The following is a 27,620-nucleotide window of genomic DNA, read 5'->3' on the forward strand; positions in this document are numbered from 1 at the left end:
TCTCTCTGTTACAAAATCCCAACTTAAGCTGGAGTCATGGTTTATGTCAAACTCCATTTGCTATGAATATTATGTTCTCTTTTAATTCCAGTTCTTGATTAAAAGGATTTTCTCATCAGAAACTCTTTTCTGAATAAATCTATCTGTCCTGGCCAGGAACTTGAAACATCAAGAACAATTAAATAAACATAGGATTTTATCTCTATTTACTTAGTGGAACAGATTCCATCTTGATCAACACCTACCTCCATATATAACTAGTAGGAGCCAACACATGCCCATATACCCATACACAGTACAAGTATGAAAGCAGTATCAAACTCAAACTACCTATATACAAGATAACTGTGCTATCTCAGGTCTAAAGATTATATGCACTGATATGATTTATGACAAAACATTGACAAGAGTAAACTCCATGTGCTTGTCATAAGTGTCACTGGTTCGGCCTACTTATCATGTATATGGCATGAGACTCACAATTCCATCTTATTTATATCTCATATAAATAACTTGGGAACAAACATGAATACAATCTTTCTGGATAAGTCATGTCCTTATTATGAAGTATCCTCGATTGTGAACCTATTTATGATACTTCGTGCTAGAAATATTGTCACTCATATTCTTAACAACTTAAGAATAATATTTCTAACAAAATATCAATGGACCTTTTCTATTACACATAAATATATTATGTAAGCGGAAAAGTGGAAATGCCTTTTATTAATAAAAATATGTACAAGATACATACTAAATGATATGCTCTAGGGCATACTACTAACATAAAGTGTGGACCAAAATATGTTATTTCATGGTTTTGTTTATGGAATATTATGGTTGAATTATGGTGCTTGTTATGGCAGCTTGTACATGGGTATAAAAGTTTGAGTTTGGACATGTGAATAAGCTAGGTTATGTGGTTAAATTGTTTGTAATTTGAACTTGGAAAATTCTAGACTATAATGTGCATATTAAGTGTGATTATAAGCTGCCAAAATGACCAAAAATGTGTTGTGAAATGTGTTTATGTTATAGTTCAAAACAGAAATGGCATGAAGGAAATGATTTGGTAAGTGTTGAATGTGTCCTTTGGTATGTAATGAAGAGTATGATGCAGGGCAGTGTATATTTTGTCTTAGAACCTTAAGTGTGTGGCTCCAATTGGTATGAGACCAATTGGAGGTGAAACTAGGCACAAAAAGTGCCAACTTTCATGAAGGAAGCTTACCAAAATTCTGCTTGGAAGGTAACTTGAAAAATGACCAAATCCGGATTAGTGCATTTAAGGCCTGAAAATTGACCATTTGGCCATCAGTTAGTGTTTTGGCCATAACTCACTCAAAACAGGTCTAATTGACCTAAAATGTTTACCATGAATAGTATAGACATATATTTACAAGTCTTATGAAGACACCAAAGCCCAAAAATGACCATAACCAAGTCAAATAGCTTGCACAAGTTTGGGTCCAAAAACTAGCGGAACCTAAAATGACCTAAAGTGACCAATTTTGGTACATTTTGACCAGAGTAAAATGACCATAACTTGGTCTAGTAAACTCAGAATGACCTGAAATTTTGCCCTGCGTGCAATAAGACAAAGATCTACAAGTTTTCAGTTTTGACCAAAACCCGAAAACCGAGAAAACTAGGTCGTCCGGCCAGGTCAAATTAGTATACCGGAATCCGACAAATTGCAATAAAACGCAATATACATAGAAATGACTTTGGTAATATGTACCAATACTAAAAGGCTATTAAATATGACACATTGATAACATTAAAACCTAATTTACCTAGAATGCATCGAGGGTCAACATCTTAGTTGACTAAGGAAATAATAGAATTTAATAAATTAATTATTAAGTATTATCGTTAGAGACAGTTTAAATGAGTACTGAAACACTTCAAATTGTGTTTCTCAGTTAGCAAAGACTCAGGGAAAGGGAAGGAAACACTGAGTCAGAGCCAAGAGACAGTTATCAGAAGTTTGTGCATAACAGTTACTTCTTTCGAATTTTTCAATTGAAATAAATTATGATTATTTGTATTTTATTGTTTTAAATTGTGGAAATATGTTTGAATGGATACTTATTGCTTTAAAAGCATTGTAAATGGTTTGAAACTGTGAAAGATTGTTTGAATGATATTTGATGGATACTTATTGATTGAAAAGCATTGTAAATGGTTTGAAACCACAACTATCATGTATATTGATTGAATTCCTCACTAGCTTGTCTAATGGGACGAATTGAATTCCCTCTCTGGCTGAAGTGTTGAGGTGTGTGCCTGTTGAGGACGAATAGAATGAGTACTCATATTTTTGCTAGCTAGCTATGTTATTCCTCATTAGCCATCAGCTTTTGGGACGAATTGAATTCCTCATTAGCCGTCGGCTTTTGGGACGAATTAAACTTTGGAACATGATTAAGCTGTGTGTGATTTATTGATATGTATTGTAAGATTGTGAAATGGAGTTTAAATTCTTATTGACATTCACTGTCTTTTGAATTTAACCATGTTTTGATTATTGAGATTTATTGTGATATTGTGAAATGGAGTTTAAATTCTTATTGACATTCATTGTCTTTGAATTTAACTATGGTTTTAAGTATCCACTATTTATATGACTTATGATTTGTGATTTAAAGTTTTATTTGGTTAATGTTGTGCACCACTGAGACAATGGCTCAGCGATAGCTTTTCATTGCTGTCACAAGTAGACAGACTGACAGGGCAACAGACTAGGCTGCTAGTGCTTCAGTGAGAGATCATCGGGTATATTGAGTATACCATATTTTGCATTTTGTATTATAATGTATGTTCACTGTATGTATATAGTGTTCTTGATTTTGAGCAATTGTAAACTAAAATTGTATATTGAAGTTATAAAATAAATTGTGAATTATTTTGGCTTGTAAAATTTGTACTATATTTCTTTTATCTCAGTCTTTGGAAATATTGAAAAATTACTGTGGATTTGAGTTGAGAAAAATATTGTGTTGATTAAATGTTGGAGTTGAGATTGAGAAATATATTTGAAGTGCTTTTCACAGGTTTTTGAAGAACTGTTTTATTCAAAATATAGATGGCACTCCACTAAAATTTTTACAGAAATTTCTAATAATTCAAATGTGTTAGCTGTTTCCCTTCGGTTCAAAAAAAATTTTAACACCTGTAAATAGTGCTCACCACTGTAAAAAGAAGTAAGAAAAGTTTTAAAATCCCTTATAGTGTATTTAATGGGTTATCTGTAGACGAAGTTGGTAATTCATTAGGTATACTACGGGATCATGTTATGCCTTACAGAGGGGTAGGGTGTGACAAAACAAGTGTGTATGGGGTGGATAAATTGGCATACCAAGAAGGGCTCTATTTTGCAGTACTACTTATGCCTTTATGCCATTATGTTGATTATGGCTTTTATGCCATTCTGTTGATCATGGCTTCTAGCCATTCTATTGCATTATGATGTATATGGCTTTATGCCCGATTGCTACTATGGCTTTCTAGCCATTCTATTGCATACCTGGTTGACATTATGTATCCCATGGTATGATGCCCCGAGGCACAAATGTGTCCAGTGCTAGTGATACCCGCTTATCCAGTCCAGTCAGTCTGTTATAGGTTACTTGGGCATTGAAAATTATTAATGAGATTGAATATGTCTTGAAATAAAGTAAAGAAACTGAATATCAAGATAAAGAAAAAGAAAGATCCCAATAAAATAAATGTCCCAAAAGATTAACAAAATGAAGAATGATATTCAAAATCTTTATATGATTATCCAATAATGTACTCAAAAGAGTTGATATCCTAAATCTTGTTTAGCTTTAAACTAATCTATAATTCATTAAATATGCATTTTCCTTATAATTTCTTCAACCATGAAATTACTACATTTATTTGTGTATTATATCTTTAATGTATTACTACACCACTAAGCAGAAATACTTAGTGGGTTAGTTTTTCCACGCGTAGGTATTGGAGATAAAGCCCAGTAGATTTCAAACTGGGACTTGGGAGATTGGATCTGCATAGTGTCCAGTGTATCACCTCACTCTTGCAGTGCATTTTGGTAGGGTCCGCCAGGCCACATGAGTTTATTTTTGGACATTGTAAAAATTCATAAATTTTATATTGTAAATTATGAATTTGTGTAATTAATTTGTACATTATGTAAAATAATGAAATTTGTAAGTTTCATGTATGAGTTTGAGGATGACATGGATATGATGAGAGATGGTTTTATGACATGAAATTGAGAATTGTTAACTGATATTATGAATTGGACATATATGATTCTGAGATTATTTGAAACATGTGATTGATAAAATAGGGTAATTGTTAAATATAGATAGGGGAAACTCCGCCCGTTTCTCCCATTAAATAAATTAGGTTTTAAATTAAAATGGTATTAAATTAATAATGAATAAAGTAAAATAAGATAAGGTGCTCCAGCACAAAGTGTAGCATTCCTTACTCAGCTACATTATAGATCGGGTAAGGAGTGTTACAAACCAAAAGCCAAAAGAGTGAACCATCCAGATGTATATAAATATGAAAAGCACACTTCAATTTTATTCTTCACTAGAAGCTCAAACAAGCAACAATTCGAACGAACCACCAAATACACCAAACTCTTCTCCTTCTCTCCTTCCATACTCTGTCTTAAGTTCAAACACAAAGATAGGTTTTGCATTTGGCTCCTCGCCAGAGTTTGATTTTGAGGCACTCTCTCTCTTTATTGTCACTTGATCACTTGAAGGAAAATTTAATTATATCCAATATCAATGAAAGCATATCTTTAAGATATTGCAAGCAGTCTTTATCCAACTATTGATATCTTGCAAGGATTCCACACAAAAATGAAAAGACAACAACAAGCTACTACAATGGGGGAAAAATATGGCATCATTTTAATCAACTTGTATGAGCAAGAAAGCAATATATTCGGTGGCAAAAAGGGAAGGAAGTTCTACATTGTTGATGGACCCACCAAGATATCCAAAGACAAAAGAGCCCTTTTCTTATAAACATCTCATGTGCAAAGGTAAAAAGAAGATGCCATTTTTTCCATCAATTGCATTAGTGAGAAAGCAATTGATTCAATGGAAAAAAAAGGGAACCAATTTCTCCACTATTGATGGACCTATCAAGACACTAAAACTGTCACACTCTACCCCTCCGTAAGGCATAATATGATCCCATAGCATACCTAATGAATTACCAACTTCATCTACTGATAACCCATTAAATATACTACAAGGGATTTTAAACCTTTTCTTACTTTTTTTTACAGTGGTGAGCACTATTTACAAGTGTTAAAAATTTTTTAACTGAAGTGAAACCTGATAATACAATTGAGGAATTAATAATTTCTGTAAAAATTTTGGCAGAGTGCCATCTGTATTTTGAATAAAACAGTTCTTCAAAAACCTGTCAAAAAGCACTTCCTATATTTTGTTCAATCCCCAAACTCCAATATTTAATCAACACAATATGTTTCTCAACATTTGCCAACTCAAATCCACAATAATTTTTCCAGTGTTTTCAAAAGTTAAGATAAAAGAAATATATCACAAATTTTACAAGCCAAAATAATTCACAATTTATTTTACAACTTCAATGTATAATTTTAATTTACAACTGCTCAAAACTAAGAACAATATATACATACAGTGAACATACATTACAATACAAAATGCAAAGTATGGTAACTCAATATACCCGATGAACTCTCAATGAAGCACTAGCAGCCTAGTCTGCGGCCCTATCAGTCTGTCTACTTGCGACAGTAATGAAAAGCTATCGCTGAGCCAATGTCTCAGTGGTGCACAACATTAACAAAATACAACTTTAAAACATAAATCATAAGTCATATAAATAGTGGATACTTAAAACCATAGTTAAATTCAAAGACAGTAAATGTCATAAAGAATTTAAACTCCATTTCACAATATCACAATAAATATCAATAAATCACACACATAGCTTAATCATGTTCCAAAGTCCAATTCATCCCAAAAGCCGATGGCTAGTGAGGAATAACATAGCTAGCTAGCAATAATATGAGTACTCATTCTATTCGTCCTCAACAGGCACACACCTCAACACTTCAGCCAGAGAGGGAATTCGAAGTCAATTCATCCCACTAGACAAGCTAGCAAGGAATTCAATCAATATACATGATAGCTGTGGTTTCAAGCCATTTACAATTTTTTTCAAGTAATAAGTATCCATCAAATATCATTAAGACAATTTTTCACAATTTAAACAATAATAGACAATTTGTCATAATTCATTTCAATTGAAAATTTAAAAGAAGTAACTGTTGTGCACAAACCTCTGATAAATGTCTCTTGACCCTGACTCAGTGTTTCCTTCCCCTTCCCTGAGTCTTTACTAACTGAAACACACAATTTGAAGTGTTTCAGTACTCATTTAAACTGTCTTTAACAATAAAGTTCAATAATTAATTTATTAAATTCTATTATTTTCCTTAGTTAACCTAAAATGTTAACCATCGATGCACTCTAGGTTAATTAGGTTTAATGTTACTAATATGTCACATTTAATAGCCTTTTAGTGTTGGTACATGTTACCAAATTCATTTTCATGTATATTGTATTTTATTGCAATTTGCTGGATTTCGGTATACTAATTTGACCTAAAGGGATGACCTAGTTCCCCCAATTTTCGGGTTTTGGTCCAAACTAGAAACTTGTAGGTCTATGTCTTATTGCACACAGGGCAAAATTTCAGGTCATTCTGAATTGTGTAGACCAAGTTATGGTCAATTTACCAATACTGGACAGAATGTACCAAAATGGTAACTTTAGGTCATTTTTAGGTCACTTTTGGTTCGGCTAGTTTTTATACCCTAAATTTTGCAAGCTATTTGACTTGCTTATGGTCATTTTTGGGTGTTGGTGTCTTCATAAGAATTGTAGATATATGTCTAAACTATTCATGGTAAAAATTTCAGGTCAATTGGACCTGTTTTGAGTAAGTTATGATCAAAAAACTAACTACTGCCCAAATGGTAAATTTTCAGGCTTTCAAGTCACTAATTCGGATTTGGTCATTTTTCAAGTCACCTTCTAGGCAGAATTTTGGTAAGCTTCCTTCATGAAAGTTGGCACATTTTGTGCCTAGTTTCACCTCCAATTGGTCTCATACCAATTGGAGTCTCACACTTAAGGTTCTAAGCTAAAACACACACTGCTCTGCTACACACTCTTCATCACATACCAAAGGACACATTCAACACTTACCAAGTTACTACCTTAATGCCAATTCTGGTATGTACCATACCATTAACACATTTTACTTCACATTTTTTGTCATTTTGGCAGCTTGTAACCACACTCAGCATACACACTATAATACAGAATTTTCTAATGTCCCATTTACAACAATTCAACCACATGAACATACCCAATTCCAAACCATTATACGCATATACATGCTGCCTGTCACACCCTACCCCTCCGTAAGGCATTATATGATCCCGTAGTATAACTAATGAATTACCAACTTCGTCTCTTGATAGCCTATTAAATACACTACAAGGGATTTTAAAACTTTTTTTACTTCTTTTTACAGTGGTGAGCACTATTTACAGGTGTTAAATTTTTTTTTTTGAACTGAAGTGAAACAGCTAACACATTTGAATAATTAACAATTTCTGCAAAAATTTTGGCAGAGTGCCCTCTGTATTTTGAATAAAATAGTTCTTCAAAAACCTGTAAAAAAACACTTCAAATATTTGGTTCAACCCCCACACTCCAATATTCAGTCAACATAATAATTTTCTCAATAATTGTCAACTTAAATCCATAATAATTTTTCAGTGTTTTCAAAAGCTGAGATAAAAGAAATATATCATAATATTTACAAACCAAAATAATTTACAAATTTAGTTTACAACTTTAATGTACAATTTTAATTTACAACTACTTAAAACTAAGAACAATATATACATACAGTGAACATACATTACAATTCAAAATGCAAAATATGGTATACTCAATATACCCGATGAACTCTCACTAAAGCACTAACAGCCTAGTCTGCTGCCCCGTCAGTCTATCTACCTGTGACAGTAATGAAAAGCTATCGCTGAGCCAATGTCTTAGTGGTGCACAACATTAACAAAATACAACTTTAAATCACAAATCATAAGTCATATAAATAATGGATACTTAAAACCATAGTTAAATTCAAAGACAGTGAATGTCAATAAGAATTTAAACTCCATTTCACAATATCACAATAAATATCAATAAATCATACACACAAAGCTTAATCATGTTGTCAAAGTTCAATTCATCCCAAAAGCCGATGGCTAGTAAGGAATTCAATTCATCCCAAAAGCCGATGGCTAGTGAGGAATAACATAGCTAGGTAGCAATAATATGAGTACTCATTCTATTTGTCCTCAACAGGCACACACCTCAACACTTCAGCTAGAGAGGGAATTCAATTCATCCCACTAGACAAGCTAGCGAGGAATTCAATCAATATACATGATAGCTGTGGTTTCAAACCATTTACAATGCTTTTCAATCAATAAGTATCCATCAAATATCATTCAAACAATTTTTCACAATTTAAAATAACGATATACAAATAGTCATAATTTATTTCAATTGAAAATTCAAAAAAAAAATAACTGTTGCGCACAAACCTCTGATAACTATCTCTTGGCCCTGACTCAGTATTTCCTTCCCCTTCCCTGAGTCTTTGCTAACTGAAACATACAATTTGAAGTGTTTCAGTACTCATTTAAACTGTCTCTAAGAATAAAGCTTAATAATTAACTTATTGAATTCTATTATTTCCTTAGTCAACCTAAGATATTGACCCTCAATGCACTCTAGGTGAATTAGGTTTTAATGTTACCAATATGTCACATGTAGCCTTTTAGTATTGGTACATGTTATCAAATTCATTTCCAAGTATGTTGCATTTTATTGCAATTTACCGGATTTCGGTATACTAATTTGACTTAGCCGGATGACCTAGTTCCCTCGGTTTTCAGGTTTCGGTCCAAACTACAAACTTGTAGGTCAATGTCTTGTTGCACGCGAGTCAAAATTTCAGGTCATTCTGAGTTGTGTAGACCAAGTTATGGTCAATTTACCAATGCTGGACAGAATGCACCAAAAAGGTAACTTTATGTCATTTTTAGGTCACTTTTGGTTCGGCCAGTTTTTGGACCTGAACTTATGCAAGCTATTTGGCTTGGTTATGGTCATTTCTGGGTGTTGGTGTCTTCATAAGAGTTGTAGATATTTGTCTCAAATATTCATGGTAAAAATTTCAGGTCAATTGGACCTGGTTTGAGTAAGTTATAGTCAAAACACTAACTACTGCTCAAATGGTCAATTTTTAGGCTTTCAAAGCACTAATCCGGATTTGGTCATTTTTCAAGTCATCTTCTAGGCATAATTTTGGTAAGCTTCCTTCATGAAAGTTGGTACATTTTGTGCCTAGTTTCACCTCCAATTGGTCTCATACCAATTGGAGCCACACACTTAAGGTTCTAAGCCAAAACATACACTGCCCTGTTGTACATTGTTCACCCTTTACCAATTACACATCCTATGCTTACCAAGTCACTCTTCCATGCCAATTCTGGTTTGTACCATAACATTAACACATTTAACAACTCATTTTTGGTCATTTTGGCAGCTTATAACCATTCTTAATATGCACACTATAATCCAGAATTTTCCAAGTCCAATTATAACAATTAAACACATGAATGCACCTCATTTACATGTCCAAATTCAAACCTTAATACACACATACCTGCTGCCATCCATAACAACATAATTCAACAATATAATTTCATAAACCAAACCATGAAACAACACATTTTGATCTTCTTCATAAGGCTGCCACAAGTTTATACATCCCCATCAATTTCCACTTTTACTTTTCAAGCTTACAATTCAAACCTTACACATAGAATTCAACTTCAACACAATTAAACATTTAAATCATCATCCAAACCACTATTTACATACAAGAAAAAGTCGTTCATGGTGAGTCCTCATGGCTGCCGAAATGTACCCCTCCATTAAGTTATCAAACATCAAAAATTCCTCCACAAAACAATTACCCACAACACCCATTCAAAGTTTAATGAAACAAGAATTAAAAATACATACTTACCACTTTTGAAATTCTTCAAAACCTCACCAAAACTTAATTTTCTTGCTGCCTATCTATTGTCCAAGTTGTGTGGATAAGGTTTAGTGAAGGAAACTAGTGTGAAAAGTGGTTAGAATTGAGGTGCATGGAAGGTGATGAAGCTTCGGCCATGGTGTTTCAATGGAGGCTCACTTCGGCTTGGTGTTGGGAGGTTGAAGATGAAGATATTTCTGCCCACTAAACCCTTATATAGGTCCCTTAAAATATAATTAGTGGAGCACTAACCTTAGTTTAGGATTAATTAATTCCCAAGTTTTACAATTTGTAATTTATGCCCCAAACTTCCACTATTTGTATTATGTACCATATTTCTTATTTTTCATGACATTTCTAAATTGTAATATCATTTATTTTTAATGGAAATTTAGGTCAAAAGGCAACTCGGGGTGTCAAATGACCACAATGCCCCTATTCAGATTGCATTCCCGATTTTTCGGTAACACCGAGTTTTATCGTTTTCTCGATTTCTCGTTTTTCTTTGTACTAATTAATTAATTTTTCTTTGATATTTCTAATGATATTTATGCTTCAATAAGTCATTAATTATGTCTTAAAATATTTTTCAGGGTTTCCCGCGGTCCAGGGCTAGTCAACGGTCCACGCTGCAACTTTCCGGTGCGGTCACCCATCGCTAGGGTTCTCGGCTCGTTTAACTTGGTTACATTTCATTGCTATTATTTTTCCTTTCTTTTTGTTGTATTTTATTTTCTTGTATTTCATTATTTTATGTTTCCTCACTAATATTTAAGTGTAGTTCTAGGCATCCTAGCTATCCGGACAGACACTGGTCACCGGAACAGTAGAACGCACTACCAAACATAGGGGTGTTACACTGTTATCAATAACAACATCTCAAACAACCATAAACAAGTAAAAAAAAGCTATATATACTGAATTTCCATGGCTGCCAAAATGTACATCTCCATTAAAACATCAAACTTCAAAAACTCTTTCACAAATCAACTACCCACAACCTTGGTTACACTTTTAATGAAACAAGAATTGAAAATACACACTTACCACCTTTGAAGTTCTTTAAAACCTCACCAAAACTTAACTTTCTTGCTCCTAGTATGCTGCCTAAGGTGTGTGGACAAGGTTTAGTGAAGAAACCTTAACCATTGGAGGCTTGGATTATGGTTGCATGGTGGACTTCAAGGTGCAGCCATGGAGTTTTCTCTCTTAAAGGTTTCAGCTGAATTTTCCCAAGGTTGAAGATGAAGTTATCTTCTGTCCATATATTGATTAAATGTCCACTTAAGTGGAGTTAGTGGAGCACTAAGGTAAAGGTTTAATATTTGTTTAGTTAAAGTTTCATAATTTAGTTTTTATCCCCCATTTCTTTCACTATTATTATAATGTGTCACAATTGAATTTTTCATGACATTTTTAAAGTGTAATATCATTTATTTTGAATGGAAATTTAGGTCAAAAGACAATTCGGGGTGTCAAATGACCACAATGCCCCTATTCGGGTTGCATTCCCAATTTTTCGGTAACACCGAGTTTTGTCATTTTCTCGATTTCTCGTTTTTCTTTGTACTAATTAATTAATTTTTCTTTGATATTTCTAATGATATTTATACTTCAATAGACATTTATTTAAGTTCTAAAAGTATTTTCCAGGGTTCCTCGCGGTCCAGAGCTAGTCAACGATCCACATCTCAACTTCCTGGTGCGGTCACCCATTACTAGGGTTCTCGACTCGTTTAACTTGGTTACATTTCATTGCTATTATTTTTCCTTTGTATTTTATTTTCTTGTATTTCATTATTTTATGTCTCCTGATCCATATCTAAGTGTAGTTCTAGGCATCCTAGCTATCCGGACAGACACTGTCACCGGAACAGTAGAACACACTATCGAACATAGGGGTGTTACAATTCTCCCCCCCCTTAAAATAAATTTCATCTCGAAATTTTACCTGGCATCAGTTTCTGAACAGCTGTGGGTGCTATCTCCTTATGTCTTCTTCACGTTCCCAACTAGCTTCCTAGCTTGAATGATGGTTCCACAGCACTTTAACCAGGTGTATCTGTTTATTCCTCAGCTACTTCACCTCATATGCCAAAATTTCTATGGGTTCTTCCTCATATGAAAAGTCTAGATTTACCTCAATCTCTTTAACTGATAGTACATGAGATCGGTCAGATCTGTACCTCCTTAACATGGACACATGGAAGACACTGTGTATCCTTTCTAGCTCTGGAGGTAATGCCAATCGATATGCCAAAGGACCCACTCTTTCCAGAACCTCATATGGTCTGATGAAACGAGGACTCAGTTTCCCCTTTCTGCCAAATCTCATAATCCTCTTCCAAGGAGAGACTTTAAGGAATACCTTATCATCCATAGCATATTCAATATCTCTTCTCTTCATATCAACATAAGACTTCTAATGGTCTGATGCAGCCTTGAGTTGATCTCTGATCAATCTAATCTTTTCCTCTGTCTGCTGAACAATTTCTGGCCCAATCATCTTTCTTTCACCTACTTCATCCCAACATAGGGGAGTTCTGCACTTCCTACCATACAAAGCTTCATATGGAGGAATCCCAATGCTTGATTGGTAGCTGTTGTTATAAGCAAACTCAATCAAAGACAAGTGTATATCCCAACTACCTTCAAACTCAATCACACAAGCCCGTATCATATCCTCTAATATCTGAATTACCCTTTCAGACTGGCCTTCTTTCTGTGGATGGAATGCCATGCTAAAGTTCAATCTAGTTCCTAGGGCTCTCTGTAACACCCCGAACTTTCGAGTTATGAATAGTACCATTTTTGGTCCGTGACTAGTACTATTCAAAGACACCTTGAGGACCAAAAATAAATAGAAAATTAATTGAGATAGACACAATAAAAATTCAAGTGAACCAAAGACCTAAGGATTTAACGGGTATCTAAAAAAAAAAAAAAAGAATTATGACCCGATGAGGGGCATTTTGGTCAATTCATTTCAAGAGTTGACTTTTAACCAAAATATAAATTAAATTAAATAAAAATAAAATATTGAATTATGAAGAAATATTGAGGGAAAAATTAGAGTAAAAGCGAAAAGAAAATAAAAGAGGAAAAAATCTAGAATTTAAATTTCATTTTGGACCTAATTAAAATTTAAGGGACCAATGGGCTGTGGACAACTCATTAAATGAATTAAAAAGGAATAAATAAGTATAAAAGAAGATAAAACCCTCCCTTTCTTTCTCATTTAGTTACCACCCACTCTCTCTCCTTCTCTCTTTCTTTCTTTCTTTTTCTTCCTTCTTTATCCATTGACACCCATTCTCAAAACTCAATTCCTTGCTTTTCCTCTATGGGTTTTGCATCTAATTGGTAGAGAGCATCAAATTAATATTTGATTTAGAGATTAAAAGCAAGGAGAAACAAGAGATTAGAGGAAAATTGAAGATTTGGGGAGTTAGAAGGAAGTCATCAAGAGGTAAGTTCTTTAATGCTCATTTTGTTATACAAACCTTAAATTAAGTTAGATTATGATGAAATTTCATGAGAAATTGAAAGGAAACATGCATGGAACCTAAACTAGGGTTTTGGCCAACTTACAAAAAATTAGGGTCTTGATGTATTTTAGTTAAATTGTTGATAAATCTAAGTTAGATTGAGGTAGTATGCATGATTGGGAGTAATAAGATTTCATAGGATTGCATAAATTAAATTATGAAAGATTAGGGTTTATGGGAAAAATGGGTTTTGGTGCTAGAGAGTGAAATTGGTGTGTGTAGTGTTAAATTATGATTATTTGAGGTTTAGTTAATTTGAATTGACATTGGGTTGATGAATGCAAATAACGAAATGGTAGGATTAGGGAAAATTGCAAACTTTGGTATTTGAAAATTATGAGTTTTATGCTAGGAAGTGCCATTGATGTGTCAATGCTAAATTATAGTCATTTTGGGTGAATTAAATGTGAATTGAGGTTGGTTAGAGAGAATAATTGAAGAAATGAAAATTTTGACTTAGGGCAGAATTTTGCACACTGAGTTCAGTGTGTTTGACAGCCCATAAATTGAGCTACACAACTACAATTAGTGTGAAACTAATTGGAAATGAAACTTAAGACATAGGACTAGAATTTTCATGAAGAGACCCACTCCAGAAACTGCCCAGAAATTGCCAAAACCTTGGCTTGAACTTAGAGACACAATTCTGGAACCTGCAGAATTTGATCATGTGAATAGTAAACTTTGCATGGCCATAACTCTCTCTAGAAAACTCTGATTTAGGCGATTCTTGAATCGATGGAAACCTAAGACATAGTAAAACATTTCATATGAAGAACTTGAGGCCAAAATATGGACTTAACCCAATCAAATTGCTAAGCAAATTTGAATCACCGAATCTACAAAACTGCAAATTTATCATATGAACAGTAAACTTTGCATGGCCATAACTCTCTCTAGAAAACTCCAATTTAGGCGATTCTTGAACCAATGGAAACCTAAGACATATTAGAACATTTTGTATGAAGAACATTAGACCAAATTATGGACTTAACTTGATCAAATTGCTGAACGAAGTTGGATCAATAAATCTGCCAGAACTAAATCTGTAGCATGAACAGTGACGTGAACAGTAATCGAGTTTTAGGCATAACTTGAGTTACACAGCTCCGAATTAGGCGATTCAAAAAGAAAAATAAAGTTAAGACCTAGATGAACAATTTTCATGCAGAACACCTCATCAAATTATGATCGAAACTAGGTAAAAATTGGGTTCAAAGATTGGGGCACCAAGTTGTCCAAAACCAAAATTTTCTAAAATTTACAAAGCTAACTTGGGATGCATTAGATATGCATGTAATGAGTTTTTGGCAGCAATTGAGATTGGTATTGAGGTATTTTATTTGTGTATTTTCAGTAGAAAAAGAAGTTGGAACGGACAAGGAATAGTGAGTAAAGAGAAAGGAGAGCATTGAAGGTTGTGCACAACTAACCTTTTCTTCGTTTTTAAACTTGTAAATTGCTTGGAATGTGTTAAATTGAATGAGTTTGCTTTGAACAAGTTTACTTTGATTGAAATATGATTTTTCTCTTGCATTTAAGAAATTTGGGTGTTGCCATCTTTATATGGATATTATGATAAATTTAAATGTGTTTATTGGTTTATAAATGTGATTGTTGCGTTGGAAATTTTTGGAAACTGTTTTGAAACCACAGTTAGCATGACAGTCCCTTTCGAAACTCCCCAGTAGTAATGGCTACTTGGAGTTGATAAGTGATATTGATTATGTCTCCCATTAATAACGGTTAGTGGGGTAAGACTACATGAGTACTCATTAGCTAGTTAGCCCTTCCCTCATTAATAACGGTTAGTGAGGATGAGATTGCTTTGTCGTGGTGTACAACATGGCACTGATCATGAAATTTTGTGTCATGGCCTAAACTGTGTGTTGATGTTGGCAACACTAATGCTTTGTGAACTGTGATTTATGAAGTATGATTTTTCATTTGAAATGTTATTCCAATAAATGGCTCTTATGGACTTAGAACTATTGTGAAGTTTTCATGTTTAAGAAAAATGTGATTTATTATGCTTTAACAAATTGTATTTTATGTTAAGTTTTAAAGTTATTAGTTGTGCACCACTGAGTGATATACTCAGCGATAGCTTCTTTATACTGTCGCATGTAAGGGAAAGGAGAAGGCTGCCGAGTGAGAGACTTGGAAACAGCATTTTGGCATTGTTTGTGGGTATATATTGTAGGTATACCCCTGTAATTTCCTTTTGATGTATTTTGCACCTACATGTATGGATGTACAGGCATTGAGCAGTTTGTATTTAAAAGCATTGCATTGCTATCACATTTTGAGTTTGTAACTATTTTGTGTTTTACTTTGAGACTTATGAAAATGTAACTTTTGTAATATTTAGTCTATCATTATTTCCAATGAATGTTTACATGGAATTTTAACTATTCTCATGCAGTTTTCCGCAAAAGAATTGATAAGATAAAAAGTTATGGTCTGTTTTAAAATTCTTCGTAGCATAACTAATGGGTTATTTATAGGTGGAGTTCAGTAATTCATTAGGTATGCTACAGAAACATGTCGTGCCTTACAAGGGATAGGGTGTGACACTCTCTAAAGACTACCCCAGAATCTAGAAGTGAACCTAGGATCTCTGTCAGATACAATCGATACTAGCACTCCATGCAGTCTTATAATCTCATTTATGTACAATCTGGCCAATCTCTCCAGGCTATAGTCCATTCGGACTGGCAAAAAGTGAGCAGACTTAGTTAGTCTATCAACTATAACCCATACTGCATCATGACTATTCTGTGTCCTCGGAAGTCCCGTAACAAAATCCATAGTTATCCGTTCCCACTTCCACTATGGCACAGGTAATGGATGTAACAAACCAGCTAGGACTTGATGTTCTGCCTTTACTCGCTGACAAGTTAGGCATTTGGAAACAAATTCAGCTATATCCCTCTTCATACCCATCCACCAATAATGCTCTTTTAGCCCTCTGTACATTTTAGTTCCACCAGGGTGCATAGCAAAATGAGACTCATGTGCTTCCTTCATAATGATCTATCTCAAGTCAGCATTATTAGGAACGCACATTCTTCCCTGATGTAGTTAATAACCATCATCTCTCATAGAAAATTCTAGTTTCTTACCCTGTTAGACTTTTTCCTGCAACTTCTTATATTTTTCATCACTCTGAGCAGCCATTCTGATCTGATCAATCAACACTGGCTGTACATGCCATGCAACTACTGTCTGTCCCTCATCATCAATCTCTAGACTGGCATGTTGTGTTTTTAACTCATGTACCATGGACAAAGGAGAAACTCTGAGACTTGCCATAGTTTTGTGACTTAAGGCGTCAGCCACCACATTTGCTTTCTCTGTCTAATAGTCTATTAAGCAATCATAGTCTTTAATCAGTTCTAACCATCTCCTCTGCCTCAAATTCAACTCCTTCTGGGTGCCCAAGTACTTCAAGCTCTTGTGATCTATGTAAATGTAGCATTTCTCTCCATATAAATAGTGTCTCCAGATCTTCAGAGCAAAAACAATAGCTACTAGCTCCAAATCATGTGTTGGGTAGTTTCTCTCATGTGGTTTCAGCTGGCGTGATGCATATGCAATGACATTTCGATCTTGCATCAGTACACAGCCTAACCCATTGTGAGAAGCATCACTATAAACTGTGTATTCTTTACCCGGGGTAGGTAAGGTAAAGACTGGAGCTTCAATCAAACACCTCTTCAACTCATCAAAACTCTGCTGGCATTTATCTATCCACTGAAATTTTACATCTTTCTGAAGCAGCTTGGTCAGTGGAGAAGCTAACATAGAAAACCCTTTCACAAACCGGCGGTAATATCCAGCTAAACCCAGAAAACTGCGAATTTATGTGATATTCCTAGGTGGCTTCTAATTAAGGATAGCTTCTACCTTGTTAGAATCTACCTTGATCCCTTCAGCTGACACAACATGTCCCAAGAAGGAGATTTCTTTCAGCCAAAATTCACATTTTGACAATTTAGCGTATAGCTGTTTCTCCCTTAAGGTCTGCAGTACAATCCGCAGATGTCTGTCATGCTCCTCTGCATTCCTCGAATATATCAAAATATCATCAATAAACACCACCACAAATTGGTCAAGATATGGTATGAAGATAGTGTTCATCGAATCCATAAAAGCAGCTAGAGCATTAGTTAACCCGAATGGCATTACCAGAAACTCATAGTGGCCATATCGAGTTCTAAAAGTAGCTTTTGAAATACTCTGATCTTGCACTTTCAATTAATAATAACCAGATCGCAAATCAATTTTGGAGAATACAGCTGCACCCTTCAACTGATCAAAAAGATCATCAATGCGAGGCAATGGATATCTGTTCTTTATTGTCACCTTATTCAATTGCTGGTAGTCAATACATAAGCGGAGAGTGACATCTTTCTTCTTAACAAACAATACTGGCACTCCCCAAGGTGACACACTAGGGCAGATGAAGCCCTTTTCAAGTAGTTCTTACAACTGTACCTTCAACTCCTTCAACTCTGCTTGTGCCATTCTGTATGGTGTTATGGAGATTGGATCCACACTAGGCATAACATTAATCTCAAACTGTACCTCTCTTTCTAGAGGTAATCTTGGTAATTCATCAGGAAACACAAATGGAAAGTCATATACTGTAGGGATGTCCCTCAATGCTGGACTCCCCACTTGGGTATCTACCACATGTGACAAGTATGCTTCACACCCCTTTCTGATCATTTTTCTGGCTAGTGCAGCCGAAATTATGTTTGATGGCAATAGCTGCCTCTCCCCATGTATTACCACATCACTGTACTGAGGAAGACTAAAAGTGACTGTCTTTAGTCTAGAGTCAATCATGGCATGATGCCTGGCTAACCAATCCATGCCCAAGATGATATCATAATCTCTGAAGGGCATTTCAATGAGATCAGACAGAAAAGCATGTCCTTGGATCACCAAAGGATAATCCCTATACATTCTATTAACCCTGACCTCTTGTCCTAGTGGACTTGTTACTAGCACCTCAAAGTCCATTTTGTACATGGAACAGCAATGCAATCAATGATGTTAGTACTCACATAAGAATGGGTAGAACTCAGATCAAATAACACAAACACATCTTGATTAAAAGTTGAGAAGGTACCAGCCATAATGTCAGATGTCTCGGCCTCTTCTCTCTATCTCATTCCGTAGACTCTGACGGGAGCACTACCTTACTCTGATTGATTCACAATGCCTTGGCTGCCTACTGGACTACCTCTACCCCTGCCTCTACCTTTGCTAGATGGTTGTGAACCTCTGGTGACAGGATTCTGAACTGACCCTTCAGCAGTAGTAGGAAATGGTCCAACTCTGCGAGTACTGGTGCAGTCTTTGGCAAAGTGCCCTGTGCCTCCATAGTTATAACAGGCTCCTATGGCCTTATAGCACACCCCACCATGATTTTTTCCACAAGTTTCACATTGGCGGGGAGGGTAGGAACTTTTGGAACTCTGTTGACCAGATGGACAAGGTTTCTGTCTCGAATATCTTCCCCTATCAGACTTTTTACCACCTCTGTTGTGTCCCCTAAAGTTCTTCCTCTTTCCAGTAGGACCACTGGAACTCTGTTCTACTGACTTTCCCTCTTTTTCTATCTTCTCTGATTTCTTTTTCTCAGGGGCTGCTTCAGATTCAATTCTTTCTAATTCTAGTGCTTGAGAAATAAGCTCAGAGAAGTTGTTATGTTTGAATCCGACCACTTGTGATCTAATACTAGGCTTCAAACCGGTTTCAAACCTCTTACATCTCTCCCTACTGGTAGAAAGTAGACTTACTGCATAATGGCTCAGGCGGAAAAATTCCCTTTCATATTCAGCCACCAATCTATTCCCCTGTTTCAGACTTAGGAACTCTTGCAGCTTCTGGTCCACATAAGCATCAGGGACATATTTTTGTCTGAACTCCCGAACAAAAATCATTCCATGTTAGCATTGAAGGTTCTACCAGACTATGGGGAATGGTTTTCTACCAGTCATATGCATCCCCCAGTAGCAGAGATACTGAATATTCAAATTTGAGCTCCTCTGTACAATGTAGCTTCTTGAATACCCTATCCATTCTTTCTAACCACTGCTCTGCCTCTAGAGGATCTACTGTCCCCTTGAACTCAGTAGCCCCATATTTCATCAATTTGTCATACTGCCTAGCAGAAGACTGTGGTTGTACCACTGGTGTCTGTAGTGGGACTTATAGTGGGACTTGAGTAGGCATGTTACTCGCCATCTGTTGGAACATTACAGCCATCTGCTGAGCGAATTGAGCAAGGAACTACGGTACTGAGGGGGCTAGTGCTGCTGATCCACTGACATTGTGTAGGGCTAGGGCATCACCTTGTACCTCAGCCTCTATAGATTGATTGACTGAATGATCACCCTCTTCCATAGTCAATTCGAGGATCTTAGACCTTCTGAACAAACAACACAAGGAGATTTCCTCCCGTTAGTACATATTTAAAATGTAATATACTGTATGTATTAAACAATAACATTGAGCAGTTGTACTATGAAGAAAGAATATTCAAATTACAGGTGAAAACAAAATTTAAAAACTAGCTTACCACTAAAACATGTCACACCCTACCCCTCCGTAAGGCATAACATGATCCTATAGTATACCTAATGAATTACCAGCTTCGTCTACTGATAACCCATTAAATACACTACAAGGGATTTTAAACCTTTTCTTACTTCTTTTTACAATGGTGAGCACTATTTACAGGTGTTAAAAAAGTTTTAACTGAAGTGAAACCAGAAAATACATTTGAAGAATTAATAATTTCTGTAAAAATTTTGGCACAGTGCCATCTATATTTTGAATAAAACAATTCTTCAAAAACCTATAAAAAAGCACTTCCTATATTTTGTTCAATCCCCAAACTCCAATATTTAATCAACAAAATATGTTTCTCAACATTTGCAACTCAAATCCACAATAATTTTTCCAGTGTTTTCAAAATCTAAGATAAAAGAAATATATCACAAATTTTACAAGCCAAAATAATTCACAATTTATTTTACAACTTCAATATACAATTTTAATTTACAACTGCACAAAACCAAGAACAATATATACATTCAATGAACATACATTACAATACAAAATGCAAAGTATGGTATACTCAATATACCCGATGAACTCTCAATAAAGCACTAGCAGCCTAGTCTGCTGCCCTGTCAGTCTGTCTACCTGCAACAGCAATGAAAAGCTATCGCTAAGCCAATGTCTCAGTAGTGCACAACATTAACAAAATACAACTTTAAAACATAAATCATAAGTCATATAAATAGTGGATACTTAAAACCATAGTTAAATTCAAAGACAGTAAATGTCATAAAGAATTTAAACTCCATTTCACAATATCACAATAAATATCAATAAATCACACACACAGCTTAATCATGTTCCAAAGTCCAATTCATCCCAAAAGCCGATGGCTAGTGAGGAATAACATAGCTAGCTGGCAATAATATGAGTGCTCATTCTATTCATCCTTAACAGGAACACACCTCAAAACTTCAGCCAGAGAGGAAATTCGAAGTCAATTCATCTCACTAGACAAGCTAGCGAGGAATTCAATCAATATACATGATAGCTATGGTTTCAAACCATTTACAATGTTTTTCAAGCAATAAGTATCCATCAAATATCATTAAGAAAAATTTTCACAATTTAAACAATAATAGACAATTTGTCATGATTCATTTCAATTGAAAATTCAAAAGAAGTAACTGTTGTGCACAAACCTCTGATAAATGTCTCTTAGCCCTGACTCAGTGTTTTCTTCCCCTTTCTTGAGTCTTTGCTAACTAAAACACACAATTTTAAGTGTTTCATTACTCTTTTAAACTGTCTCTAACAATAAGGTTCAATAATTAATTTATTGAATTCTATTATTTTCCTTAGTCAACCTAAAATGTTGACCCTCGATGCACTCTAGGTGAATTAGGTTTAATATTACTAATATGTCACATTTAGTAGCCTTTTAGTGTTGGTACATGTTACCAAATTCATTTTCATGTAAATTGTATTTTATTGCAATTTTCCGGATTTCGGTATACTAATTTGACCTAACCTGATGACCTAGTTCCCTCAATTTTTGGGTTTCGATCCAAACTACAAACTTGTAGGTCTATGTCTTATTGCACACAGGGAAAAATTTTAGATCATTCTGAATTTTGTAGACCAAGTTATGGTCAACTGACCAATGCTGGACATAATGTACCAAAATGGTAACTTTAGGTCATTTTTAGGTCAATTTTGGTTCGGCCAGTTTTTATACCCGAACTTGTGCAAGCTATTTGACTTGCTTATGGTCATTTTTGGGTGTTGGTGTCTTCATAAGAATTGTAGATATATGTATAAGCTATTCATGGTAAAAATTTCAGGTCAATTGGACCTGTTTTGAGTAAGTTATGGTCAAAAAACTAACTACTGCCCAAATGGTAAATTTTCAGGCTTTCAAGTCACTAATCCGGATTTGGTCATTTTTCAAATCACCTTCTAGGCAGAATTTTGGTAAGCTTCCTTCATGAAAGTTGGCACATTTTGTGCCTAGTTTCACCTTCAATTGGCTTCATACCAATTGGAGTCTCACACTTAAGGTTCTAAGCTAAAACACACACTGCCTGCTACACACTCTTCATCACATACCAAAGGACACGTTCAACACTTACCAAGTTACTTCCTTCATGCCAATTCTGGTTTGTACCATACCATTAACACATTTTACTTCACATTTTTTGTCATTTTGGTAGCTTGTAACCACACTCAACATACACACTATAATATAGAATTTTCCAAAGTCCCATTTACAACAATTCAACCACATGAACATACCCAATTCCAAACCATTATACACATATACATGCTGCCATCAATAACAACATCTTAAACAACCACAAACAAGTAAAAACAAGCTATATATACTGAATTTTCATGGCTGCCAAAATGTACATCTCCATTAAAACATCAAACTTCAAAAATTCTTTCACAAATCAACTACCCACAACCTTGGTTACACTTTTAATAAAACAAGAATTGAAAATATACACTTACCACCTTTGAAGTTCTTCAAAACCTCACCAAAACTTAACTTTCTTACTCCTAGTATGCTGCCCAAGGTGTGTGGACAAGGTTTAGTGAAGAAACCTTAACCATTGTAGCCTTGGATTATGGTTGCATGGTGGACTTCAAGGTGCGGCCATGGAGTTTTCTCTCCCAAAGGTTTCGGCTGAATTTTCCCAAGGTTGAAGATGAAGTTATCTTCTATCCATATGTTGATTAAATGTCCACTTAAGTGGAGTTAGTGGAGCACTAAGGTAAAAGTTTAATATTTGTTTAGTTAAAGTTTCATAATTTAGTTTTTATCCCCCATTTTTTTCACTATTCTTATAATGTGTCACAATTTAATTTTTCATGACATTTCTAAAGTGTAATATCATTTATTTTTAATAGACATTTAGGTCAAAAGACAATTCGTAGTTTCAAATGACCACAATGCCCCTATTCGGGTTGCATTCCCTATTTTTCGGTAACACCGAGTTTTGTCGTTTTCTCGATTTCTCGTTTTTCTTTGTACTAATTAATTAATTTTTCTTTGATATTTATACTTCAATAGACGTTTATTTAAGTACTAAAAATATTTTTTAGGGTTCTCCGCGGTCCAGGGCTAATAAACGATCCACGCCGCAACTTCTCGGTGCAGTCACCCATCGCTAGGGTTCTCGGCTCATTTAACTTGGTTACATTTCATTGCTATTATTTTTTCTTTGTTTTTTCTTGTATATTCTTTTCTTGTTTTTCATTATTTTATGTCTTTTCATCTATATCTAAGTGTAGTTCTAGGCATCCTAGCTGTCCGGACAGACACTATCATCGGAATAGTAGAACGCACTACCGAATATAGGGGTGTTACAAAAACACAAAAAGCCCCTCTCCTTATAGACTTCATAGCAAATACATGAGGGTTAATCTATAAATCAATTCATCAAAATCAACTGCAAAATACTATTCCTTTCAGAACTCGCTTTTGTTATATGCTATATAGATGTGGGGAAATAAGATTTCACAACTAAAGTTGCTTTTGTTTTGTAGCGAAATTTGATTTCCCACTAAAGTTACTTTTTGTGGCAAAATTAGATTTCACCACTAAACCTTTTGTGACGTAGCATTTATAAAAAACTAGTGTGATTTTAATTTTTGGCACTAAATTTTTTAGTGGTGAAATATGAAATTTTAGTGGCTATATATATATATATATTTATTTATTTTTTATTTATTTTTTTTTTCTTAACAATATACTATGATTAGAAAAACAAAAAAAAAATGTAAAATGCAATATGGGATTAGAGATAAGTGTTTTCTATTCCAATATCTAATGTAACAAAGAGCATTGGATCAAGATATAAGTTACTACACACGAAATTTCTTTTTCTCAATTCCTTCAAAGTATATTTGCAACAATTAAGGATTACACAAAGAAAATTTCTTTATGATTCACTTGTAGGCATCCCTTGGCCTCTCATAACTTGTTGATGTATTACTAAAACAGAAGCTGTACTACCAAAATCAAGAGATGCAATATAATCTCCTATGACTCCCAATTCATGATTTTCACCCCAATTTGACAATCCTTGAAGGATGACAGAATTTATCCCTTGTTTCCTTCCAACAATCCAAAGGTCATTAGCACTATTATTAAAGGCTTGGATTGCGGCCAAAGTTTCTTCTCCATTCCTCACCACAACCTCTCTATAAATCACTCTTTCATTCTTCTCATTTTTCACCCAAAACGATGTCACCACCCCATCATCGAGCTTCTTCTCTAACTCATTATTTCCCTCGTCATTATATGCAAGGACCCTTACTACCAGGAGAGAAACCTCAGGATTCATAGCCATTCGATCCGCATATGTAAGTGCCTCTCGAGCATCTGCACCTCCTAAAAATAACATAACATAATTGTTGAATGTTTGTCCAATGTTGTGTAACATAAATGGTTTGCGAACATGACCCTTGTCAATAAGAATTCCAACTGAGCAAGGTGCATGAGCTATGACATTTGAACTTATGGACTGCGTTCCATGTCCATGCCTCACAATTTCAGTTCTTGGAGGAGCATCTAGCATTCCCTTTTCAAATGGCAAAATAATGAGAGAAGCTTTACTCGACAAAGCTAACTCACAGATGTCTTGGTACATGGTTCGCTTTGCAGCAAAAGCTGTGAAGAAATGGAGCTTTACAAAATCACGCCTTGCTTCTTGATAAATTTTAAAGGCATTATAGATGGTTTCGTGTTCTGTATACTTCAAAGGCTCGTCTAATTTATCATGGTCTATAAACACTGGAGTTGCACGGCCTACAAGATCCACCAGATGGAGACCATAAATTGAGAACGGATTATTATGTGTTGGATATGAAACCTCAAGGAGATCAATGAGACCAGCTACATTTTCTTCATCAAAGATGCATATTACTGTGCGAAGCTCTTTCCCTGGAGGGTTATGTTGTATGGTTCTTCTTCTATTTACCATGTAAGGCCTCGTTGGATTGTAGAGCTTGCCGATCAATGGAGTGCATATGGCAGTCACCAGAACTGTTAATATCACCAACATTGTGAACATTGGGATACCAATTATCTGTTCATATAAATTCAGATTTTATTTGTTACTAGTAATCTAATTATAACGAATGATAAAATGTAATATTGAAAATATGTAATCATGAATAGTTGACTAAGCTAAAATATGGCTCAAAATTGTAATGAAATTTGGAAAACAAAGAAATCATTTATACCCGTTTATCCATCCAATGGATATAAATCAAAATCTCAAATTGGCCTCTCAAATTCAAAATAAGACCCAGGGCGAGGCTTTCTTTCATTGGCATATCGAAGTAGAGAGCAGACATCCAAACTGAACCAATTTTAGATATATATCCAACAATAAACATGGTAAAGAGAGGTGCTAATCCTGACCAGCCATAACTGGCCATGGAAACCACATTGGTGCATAAACCTATGAAGGCAAATGCAAATGGCATCAAAATTTCCATCACTATGGTCTCGCTCTTCTCCACAATTGTAGCTCCTAATGGAGGACCATCAGGCACGACCAACCCAAACCACAAAGACCCATTAGCAATGGCTATTCCAAACATGTCAGTGAAGAATCCCATCACAAGTACCCCTAATAAGATGAGAATCACAAAGCCTTGATCTGCTGGTTTCCCTTCTGGGGTTCTCCTAACAATCCAAGCCATTACTCTTCGAACAGGAATGACAAAAAATACCCATATAATAGCTGTGGAAACCGAATACCATAAAGCACTTTGAGTGCTGAATTCACCTTGTTTCAATGCCTCAAAAATAATGATAACAAAAATACCAAGTAAATCCCCAATTACAGCTACTGCCAATGCCATCCGTCCTACCTCTGAGCTAAGCAGGTTTAGCTCTTTGAGGACGAGATAAATCACAGGAAATGATGTTAAAGCCAAATTTGTAGCAACTGCTCCAATTCCAGAGACTCTTCCAAGTTCTTTATCCATGGATGATTGAAGAACGGCCCCGACCATAGCCACAACTATAGCGGGTACTATAACTCCTATCATGGCAGTCCACATATGTTTCCTTCCTGATTTTCGAACCAGGTTGAGATCCATTTTAACTCCAGCCAAGAAAAGGAAATACATAAAACCCATAATTCCAACATTCTGCACCAAAAAAACAGCATTTTCTGGGAACAATGTGCGAGTAAATGTCGGGCTTTGTCCGAGTACAGAGGGTCCAATTATTATGCCACCCTTGAAAACAAATTTAATAAACAAAATTAAACAAGGGAATTTCAATGTGTGTATATAAATAAATAAATAAATATATATATATATATATATATATATATATATATATATATATATATATATACTGTAGAAGAACTTACAAGGATGTCAGAGACAATTTTGGGCTGCTTTAGAGGCTTAAGAAGAAGACGAATAATCCGAGAAATTAAAATGATTAGTATGATTTGAAACGATATTAGGCTAAAGGAGTAATCGAAAGGGTTCTCTCCATAAAAAACACCTAATGGGTGGGGAGTATTGATTTTTTGACATATTATTTTAATTCGAGAAAGGATTTGCTTTACATGCAAAGAGGTATCAGGCTCAACTTTCATTGTGTGGTGCCATGCATCTCAGATATGGGAATGATAAACAAGGAAATTCCTAACCATGTCAATTACCTATAAATTCAAAACCTTTCAATGAAAGGGAAAAAAATAAGAATAAATGCATAGAGGGAGATGAGTCATAGATGTTAATTGTGGATAAGCGTGAATTTTGGGCACCATATTATTCATCTATTACCATTTTCTTCTCCCCATTTTTAGTATGTTATCTTGCATCATCCACCCACTTGAGACCAGATTCTCCTCAAATGATTTTAGTCTATCATCCATATCATCGTCTAGTGTTAGGGAGAGTTTGCGGCATTACTTTTCTCTTTGATTTCTCCACTTGTTTAGGCTTGTCAATGTCATTAGGCGCTTGAGGTGTTTTGAGAAATATATCAATATTTTTAACTCTTTCTTTCTTTACTACAAGGAGCCAGAGATTCCTCTGTTTCAAGAGTCATAAATAAACTCGAGCGTATAAATTGGTTGATGAAAGGCAAAAAAAAAATGTGATTAATAGGAAACTGATAAGTGGAGATTCCCAAGTTAAAATCAAACCTTTTGACTACTTAAAGAATTCAATAGGCCCAAAGAGACACATTAGATATATGCAAGTGAGAAATTAGATCAATCGATCTACAATGTAGATGATCAACACTGTAGTACA

At 35.0% G+C, this 27,620-nt stretch overlaps 1 protein-coding gene across 1 annotated transcript; it reads right to left on the reverse strand.

Annotated features, from left to right (window-relative positions):
- Positions 1 to 24,186: 24,186 nt before the first annotated feature.
- On the reverse strand, positions 24,187 to 26,956 carry LOC110638712 (cation/H(+) antiporter 24-like). Its single transcript, XM_021789337.2, has 3 exons — positions 26,723 to 26,956; positions 25,578 to 26,585; positions 24,187 to 25,420 (listed from the first exon to the last, which is right to left on the reverse strand). The coding sequence occupies exons 1-3, from the start codon at positions 26,954 to 26,956 to the stop codon at positions 24,272 to 24,274; spliced, it is 2,391 nt and encodes a 796-aa protein (XP_021645029.2). The 3' UTR covers positions 24,187 to 24,271.
- Positions 26,957 to 27,620: the final 664 nt, after the last annotated feature.

The sequence above is a fragment of the Hevea brasiliensis genome, chromosome 12 (assembly GCF_030052815.1).
Source record: "Hevea brasiliensis isolate MT/VB/25A 57/8 chromosome 12, ASM3005281v1, whole genome shotgun sequence".
NCBI lineage: Eukaryota > Viridiplantae > Streptophyta > Magnoliopsida > Malpighiales > Euphorbiaceae > Hevea > Hevea brasiliensis.

Excerpts from the sequence above, each read along its gene's own strand:
- LOC110638712 (XM_021789337.2), bottom strand. The coding sequence starts at position 26,956 with ATGAAAGTTGAGCCTGATACCTCTTTGCATGTAAAGCAAATCCTTTCT. Across the intron at positions 26,586-26,722 it reads AAATTGTCTCTGACATCCTT|GGTGGCATAATAATTGGACC; the intron begins GTAAGTTCTTCT and ends TTTGTTTTCAAG. Across the intron at positions 25,421-25,577 it reads TCCATTGGATGGATAAACGG|ATAATTGGTATCCCAATGTT; the intron begins GTATAAATGATT and ends TTATATGAACAG.